The sequence below is a fragment of the Apiospora aurea genome (genome assembly GCF_038362705.1).
Source record: "Apiospora aurea strain CBS 24483 chromosome Unknown utg000002l_segment0_segment0, whole genome shotgun sequence".
Classification (NCBI taxonomy): Eukaryota; Fungi; Ascomycota; class Sordariomycetes; order Amphisphaeriales; family Apiosporaceae; genus Apiospora; species Apiospora aurea.
In genome coordinates, this window is record NW_027117389.1 from 2777101 (window position 1) to 2785249 (window position 8149).

Below are 8149 nucleotides of genomic sequence, written 5' to 3' on the forward strand. Positions count from 1 at the left end.
TGCTGCATAATTCGACTTTACCACTGGTCCATGCTGATTCAGCGGCATCCTATGCAATCTGCCCACTTGTGGATTCCCACCACCCCTCATCCTTATCTCATATCTACGCCGGGACACAAGGCAGGAAGCAATGGCGGCCGCTATAGGGTCCGGATCGACCTATCATTTCAGCCGCTGACTATAGCATAACTATTCGCTATTTTGTTATTATACTACATATGGCAGAAGTGTTAAACCCGTGAACTAAACGAACGCAGGCGGAGCAGCAATATCACAGGCCCAGTCGCTCCAAGCCCCGAAGTCCACTGTTCTCGTGCTCGTCCTCCATCTCCACTTCCACTTCGAGGTCATCAGCCTCTTCCTGGCCTTCACTGGGCGTAGCGATGGTGGTACTGATGTCATCGCTGGAGGAATTCGACGTGTCAGGCGTCTCGGACTTTCCCTCTCCAACCTCTCCAGCGGCCTCATCCTCACCCACCATGCCACCTCCGTCATCCGCCTCAAGGGCTCCAATGAACAGCTCTTGCCCGCGGTGAATCACTTTACCGTTGTCGAGTTCGACTATAGGCGGTCCATCTGCCTTGAATGTGCTGACTCTGACTATTTCGGGCATACTAATCTTGTCCACTTCCAGGGAATTGCCGTCATTGTCCGTGGCGATCTTGCCCAGCTCGTAGTGAAACAGCCACGGAAAACTGAGCAGTGGCATTTGCTCAGGTATCCTACGCCGCTTGGGGATCATTTGTCCCGCGATCAACTGCATCTGATCACACTGTTGCAGAGCGACTTGTACCTCCTCCCAAGTGACCTGGTAGGCCGCCGCTATGAACGGGTATAGCAGTGGCGTTCCCTCGTCTCGGTCTTTGACTCCAATTTCTTCGCGGCACGCCGTCACAAAGCGGTCGCGCAAGCCAAGCATGACGGTCCCCATATCTTCCTGTGACTTGTATTCTGTGCCAATACGAGGTTTACTCATGACGAAGGTGGTCCAGATCTCAAATTCCGTCGTGATCTCCCTCTGGTTCATGACTCTTCTCATGGCAATATCGTACTGCGACTTGATGCGTCGTGCCTTGGCAAGCAGCTCGTCACTTAGTTTGTAGCGGCGCAGGATACGCAGGTCGAATGTACTATCGTACTTGGGTGTGAAGTCGACAGCCGCGATGAGATCGTATAGCTTTCCGAGAATCTTGTTGGATCTGTATGATTTCTTCTCTGGCTTGCCCATGAAGTGTGGCCAGGATTTCGGTCGTAACTTGGAGGTCAGATGTGCTTTACGACCGGTCTTGACATAGTCGACTGCGTTCGAATGCAATTTGGCAAGTTCGATGCAAGCATCGGACTTTGGACCATTTGGGAGCCTGTCTGCCATGGCAACATGAGCATGTGCAATGGCACCGAGTGAGTCGTTCTTGATGTACTCGACAAAGAATCGTATAATGTCGTCGATTCTGACATCGCGATTGAGTTCCTCGGGCTTGATCACATCATGATTAAGGGGCGGGTGGTTCCATTCCTCGGGTACCAGTCGCGGATCCCAGAATACGAAATAGTCGTCTCCGTCTAGATCGCCGCCAGAACACATTGACGGCAGGTCTCGATCGCCTTGGCCAGGGAACACGACAACATCGCGGAGATGTCGAAGCTGGGGAATATCTACGGCCTCGACAACACGAAGGTCGCCTGGGTGCAAGGATGGATTGCGGCCAATAACACATAAGCCTGTAATTATGCGATAATTATCAGGCTCATCGATCTCGGGCACTTGAAGGAATATTTGCGGGAGCATTTCCTTGCTCTTGGTCATGTCAGACTCTTCGGCATGGACGTGACCGCGTAGAGACTTGGTCTCGTCAACGCAACCAAAAACAAACGCTCCTTGCTCGACAACTATGCGAGCTTTCTCACGCAAGAGCTTCATCGACCAGGCTCTCCAAAGTTGTAAAACAGTAAGGGCAAAGGGTTCCTGCACTGTCATGAAGCCATCTTGAATCATTTGCCCTAGGGTGGTCGTGATGCCGTTCTCGTCCGTGAAGCGACTGAGCAGCCGCAAGGCCATCTCGTGGTCCTCCATGGCAACTCGATAGTCGGTTAATTGATGCTTTGTCAAGTCCAGGAATATATTATCCGAAACGCCGAGACAACTCAGAATCGCAATTGTCTGGCGGTTTAGAGTCGCCACCGAGAACCGTGACGGTCGGATGATCTCGATATTCCTGGCCAAAGACGTGAACTTGTTCTGTGAAGGACGGACTTGGACCTCATTCCACTTGGCGTCATCCCATGTGACGAGGATGCCTTTGTTTCCTCCCATGCGGAACTGAAAGGCCGACGGTGAACCATGCTTCTTCAGCATCTTGAGCTGCCCTGCAATATCTTTGGCTAGATAGATGCCTATCTTACCCACACCGTCGGTAAAACACCACTCTTCGTGCTCAATGTCAGGAATACGAGTATGGTCAACTGTTATGCCTTTCGGGCTTCGCGTTGTGGAGAAGCATTGCCCAAGGCGAGATGCATATTTGGCGACAACCTTGATGTGGTCGAAGTTTCCCATCCAGCTTCGAATGTCATCGCAGCTTTGGGCCCCGGTTGGAGAGAAGAAGTAAGCACCATGCTCCCTGAACTGGGAGTTCCCAAAGGCCAGGAATTGGTAGTGTCGGTCGCCAATGCGAATGCCGTTTCTCAGAGTATTGAAAACCCTGTTGAAAAGGTGGTGGTTCTTCTCGCTGTCCTGGTCAGCAGAGAGGCGACCTTCAGTACGTTCATCCGTAAACTGGACACGCAGGAAGAGGTCAATATTGCTCTCGTACTGTCGAAGAACTCTGTTCGTGACCTCCAGAGTCGGAGATCCCAAGTACATCGTTGATGGCGTGACGATGACTTTTCTGACCCAGGCACAGTGCTCATAACTGAAACCAGGGGTGTAAGTTAGAGCGTTACCGTTCCCAAAGACGCCCATGGGGTCGTAAACACGCTTACGACCATCAGTGACATATTCCAGAAGATTTCTGGCCTTGTTAAAGCGTCCCCTGTTCATAAACCTCCAATTGTTTATGAAGTGTGGAGTCTCACCAGGTTCGGTTCCAGGCTCGGTTCCAGTGTCAACTTCAGGGTCAAGGGCTGGGACCAGCTTCGCAAGCTCCGTGAGGAAATCAATGTTGATACTTTGCTCGGAGAAAACCCCCTGCGATATGGCAGCCTCAAGTTGGTAACGAATCTCGAAGGGCAGATGAACGCTATTGGTGTTATGTAAAAGCTCAAGTCCAGAGGCCATACCGGAGGTGGGAGCGTCAATCATGTCCCAGAGATTCGACGGAGCTCCTGGGCGTATTTTGAAGTCCTTCGAACTTAACTCAGTGAACTGGATGTTGAAGTCAGAAAGAGCAGACTTCATTTTCTGCCACACGCTCTTGTTACTGGCGTCCATGGTCAGTCGGTAAGTGGTCCAGCGACCGATGTCCACAAACTGATCAGGTCTTCTTAGTGACGTGACCTCGTCCTTTGAATTGGACTCGTGCTTGATTGTACCTATTCTCTGCCAGGCCTCATGCTCTCCCCATCGTGTCTGGGTCTCATCAACCTGGCTACGGGTAACGATATGCGGGTTGTATCTGTGGAAGGCCGGTGGGCTGTCCAAAGGTATCATCAATTCCTCGGGGCCATCATCCTTGCGAATGCAGTATATCTTTGTGATATGGCTGAACTGGATCACCGCCTTGTACCTATGCTGCCGCGGGCTCGGAGAGTCGTCCATGTCATCGCTAGGGTTGGTGCTGGATGGGTTAGGGATCGAGCAGGGGAATGCGATCTCAAGCTTCTTGAAATTCAACTTTGCGGACAGTGAGAAGACCAGCGGCACATCTGCAGGGTACTGGATGGATCGCATGACATCCATGGTAGACTCTTGCGAAAGGAAGCCGAAATCAAGGCCAACTAAACGGATTTTCATATCCACTGGGTATTCCAGTCCAGTGACAGGGCTCCTGATGAGCTCGGGTCGTCGAGGATGCAGACATGTGATTGGTACTTTGACCTGAGGTGAGAAGTCTATGATGATGTACCCATTCTGCCAGAATGCGGCTTGAGGTGGCGGCGAGAACCGAACAACCGCAGCCCTCTTGTTTGCATCCCGATCATCTGGGAGGACTCCGATAAAGACGACTTCACCCAATGGTTGGAACACCTGTCGCAGAATCTGCGGGTTCACATCAGCTGGGAGGTTTTGCAGGCGAACGGCGAGTTCGGGCCATTCTCTCCAGAGCCCCTGGAACTGTGCATGGTTGTTGAATCGCCGAAATTGGTTAATAGGCCGTCTCGAAGGAGGGCCCGGTGTATGGGTGCCGTTGTCCATATTGGCACCGTCGCTGGTCATGGTAAGCAATATTGTTGGTAAGGTGAGTTTGTATAAAATGCGAGTTTAAAAAGTCGAGAGGTGGAGATATTATTAGGTCTCGATGTCGCTCGATATGCTCATTCTAGTGAATCCCGGCAGTTGACAATCACTGATGATTGTACTATGATGGGAAGCAGATTAGCCGTATGTTCTAAGGAGCTAATCCATTCAGTCACTTACCCAGAGGGCTTGTGAAGTGAATATGGGATGACTTCAATGTTGCTTAGTGATTCGTTCTTGTGTGGTCGAGAAGGAGCGCCTTAGGTAGGAGGCAGAGGCCAAGGAAGTCATGGCAAAAAGGAAATGAGAAGGGAAGGTGCGAATGTAGAGACAAATCCAGCGTTTCGTTTGCACGAATAATTGATGGATCGATACAATCAATTGATGAATCAACTGCTTGGTGCAAGTTCTGATCCTCGCCGCTCTGCTGAAGATTGTCAAACAGAGGCTACTTCAGGTAATTGACTGTCTTGCAGGAAGTACAACTCGCCAACTTACTTTCTCTCAAAGAGTTGCTTGCGCCTTCGCTTTTCTTCACATTACCCAGAGTCTTTGTATTCAATATCACCACCGAGCTGGGACAGTGCCGTGGGGAAGGAATGAGAAAGTGTCTCTTAGCACCTGCTTGGATTGGGAGGCTCTAATTCACCTTGCTGTTTCGGATATCTGCAGCTTGGGTGGCCTACTGCGGTTGGATGTTTGTTGAAGATCATTTGCACAATTTAGGTTATTGAGCAATTACTTTGGGGCTGTTGATCTTGAAGCACGAAAAGTCCTAGCCAGCTGGAGGGTATTGGTGCTTGCTTGCTTATATACATGTTCTCACAGGGTCAGTCTGCCGGTCATGCTGCCCACAAGGGGCAAGTAGGGAGAGAAACCTTCACAGTTGCCATATAATTGTATCACCATGTGGAAGAACTGCAGTAACCGCTTTTGCAATATCTACAGTATATATGTATCGTGATACGTAAGAAAATGCTATATAGCTTACAGACAGCCGCAAGCATGACATGCTACCTATCAATGCAAAATAATTTTTTGTGGCCGATCGTGTTGATATGCATAATATAAAAAGGGGGTTAGGGGTGACAGCCATCTTTACAAGATCTATCTTGCCGAACCTTGTAAATGCGCCGGTGCTGTTGCTTTTGGTAACAAACTGTCGCCTTGTGAATGAAAATATGTGGAGGAAATGCTTTCGGCTCGCCTGTGTTATAACTTGGAATCTGGCAAGTCCTTGGCCAGATCGTCACGGTTATCTGCCACAGCTGAGATGAATTTAGGGCAAATCCATTATCTTGCCCGGATTCATGATCCACCGCGGATCGAGTGCCTGCTTTATCTGCCTCATGACAGCGAGCGTCTCGGGGCCAACCTCCAGGAGCAGCGAATCCTTCTTGCCCCAGCCGATGGAGTGCTCGCCAGTGCATGTGCCCTCCATATCAATGGCGCGCTTGACCATGTTCTTGACGCATATCTCGACTTTTTCCCGTTCGTCCTTGTTCTGTCGATTGTAGATGATGCTTTCGTGGAAATTGCCGTCGCCAATGTGGCCCAGGATGCTGGCGAAAAGGCCAAGCTCGTCCATCTCTTTCTTGCTGATCTCAATAATATCAGCCAGTCTACTGAAGGGTACTGCAACGTCAGTGCTCCCTATAACTGTTGTCAGTACATGATCCCCGAAATCGGATCTGTGAGAGCGACCGGAGGCTATCAGACTTACAGACTTCTTGGCCCTCTTTCCTGAGAGATAGCATGGACCATAATGACTCTTTACGAGCAGACCAGAGAAGCTTTTGCTCACGTTGGTCTTTCGCGAACTCGAAATTCCCACCCTTGTGACACTTGGTAATGTCCTGGACCAGACCGATGTGCTCCTTTACACTAGCCCTCGTGCCTGAAAACTTGAAGAACAGAGTCGGCGCCTCTTTCCAGACCCGCGGTGCAGTTGCGCCACCCAAGTTGACTACCCTCATTTGAACTTCGTCCATGATCTCCATGGCTGCCACGGGAACCCCAGTCTGCATGACCTGAGCTGCAGCTGCAGCAGCGTCACGGATGGTAGGAAAAGTCACGACAGCCACAGATAGATCCTCAGGGACAACGGCAAGTTTAAGCGTTGCTGTTAACTTGGTTAACCACACCTTCGGAAACATCACATGGCATAAACTGACCTTCTGTCACCAGACCAAGCGTGCCTTCAGAGCCCACGAAAATGCCGTTGAGGTTGTAGCCAGCCGAGGATTTTCTCGGCCTTTGGCGTGTCTTGATGACTGTACCATCCGCAAGTACTACCGTAAGATTGATCACCCAATCTTTCATGGTTCCGTACTTGACTGCATTCGTTCCTGAACAATTTGTCCCGACCATGCCACCGATTTTAGCACTTGGGCCTGTCACATACAAGTCAGATTACCATTCGGCATCGTATTATGTGCTCGCGCGTATGTGTGTAGTTGATAGAACCCGAGTTCTTCTTACTTATGTGACATACCTGGGTCAATGGGGAAGAAGAGTCCACTCTCCAGTTTGGCCAGCTGGTCGTTCAACTCCTGCCATCCAATACTGGGCTGAACGACAACATCCATGTCGTCTTTATGGAACCGAATTATCTGGTCCATATAGGCGAAGTCGACACTGATGCCACCATATGGTGCCGAGAAGTTGCCTTCCAGACTGGAACCCCCTGAGTATGGGATGATTGGGACATGGTACTTATGGCAAATCTTGGCGATGGTAGATACCTGCTGCGTAGACCTTGGATACGCCACAGCCACGGGAAGCCCATCAGGGTTTGTTGTCGACCACTCAGAATAACCATGAGCGTGCAGATCGTCCGGATCCGTGGAGATGATGTCATCCACTCCGCCAATCTCACGCCGGATCTCTCTCAGTGCCTGCAGAATTTGTAAGCCAAAGCAACCCTATCAGCGCTTGATGTGCCCAAACTAACCGCTTCCATTTCGTCCATCGACGCATATTCCGGCGAAGAGATTTTGGAATCGAAAAGCATAATAGGGCGTGGCTTTGGGGCCTCGAACCCAGCGGCAGCTAAAGTAAACCCCAGGAGGCCGGCAGTAGCTGACAAGGCAACGACGGAGCCGCCGGACCACGTCGGGGGACGTTGATGAGGGCCAGCAACAGAGTGCAACCGGCCATGTGCGCCACGGCCTGAAGTTCTCTTCGTTGTCGAGTGAAAGAATGAACGACGCCAAGCGCCCGTGAAGGGCTTGGCAAAGTATTTGGCCGACATGCAGAGGGGCACCACCCGAGCTGTTGTGTGAGTCGGTATACTACTCATGGTCGATGGAAGGCTGCAACCGGGAGTGTAGCGGTATCAAACGGTTATATACTGACCCTAGGTCCAGTCTGCCTCCAATCGCGGACTTGACCTCGATCTCGACGCCTTTTCCTGGTCTCGTGGAGTAAGGGTACCACTGGTTGAGTCTTTTTGTTTCCCAACTTCGTGTCTCCTGGGCAGGAATACAAACAAAGTAATAACCAGTACTGAAGCCAAGAAATGGTGTAAGTGGCCTTGACACGGAAGCTGCCAACAGTAGCAGAGCACGTGGCACTCTTAAAAATGTATCTGACCCCCTTTGAGGGAGACCAAGAAGTGACTTAAAGATGTGGGGGTCGTATAAGGGATATATAAGTTGAGGAAGTGTGAATATGTAAGTAGGTATGCATGTGGTAGGTTCAAAGTACGACACGATGGATAGAAAAGTATAGGAAATGTTACAGGAGAAAGCG

The 8149-nt window shown here is 50.6% G+C and overlaps 2 protein-coding genes across 2 annotated transcripts; both read right to left on the minus strand.

Annotated features, from left to right (window-relative positions):
- Positions 1-271: 271 nt before the first annotated feature.
- On the minus strand, positions 272-4375 carry PG986_003242 (uncharacterized protein; the record flags this gene model as incomplete). The annotated part of the gene is made up of 1 exon (XM_066839464.1): positions 272-4375. The coding sequence occupies one exon, from the start codon at positions 4373-4375 to the stop codon at positions 272-274; it is 4104 nt and encodes a 1367-aa protein (XP_066704528.1).
- A 1300-nt stretch (positions 4376-5675) lies between these two features.
- On the minus strand, positions 5676-7697 carry PG986_003243 (D-lactate dehydrogenase; the record flags this gene model as incomplete). The annotated part of the gene is made up of 5 exons (XM_066839465.1): positions 5676-6049; positions 6120-6518; positions 6571-6789; positions 6891-7293; positions 7350-7697. 5 exons carry the CDS (start codon positions 7695-7697, stop codon positions 5676-5678), a joined length of 1743 nt encoding a protein of 580 aa, XP_066704529.1.
- Positions 7698-8149: the final 452 nt, after the last annotated feature.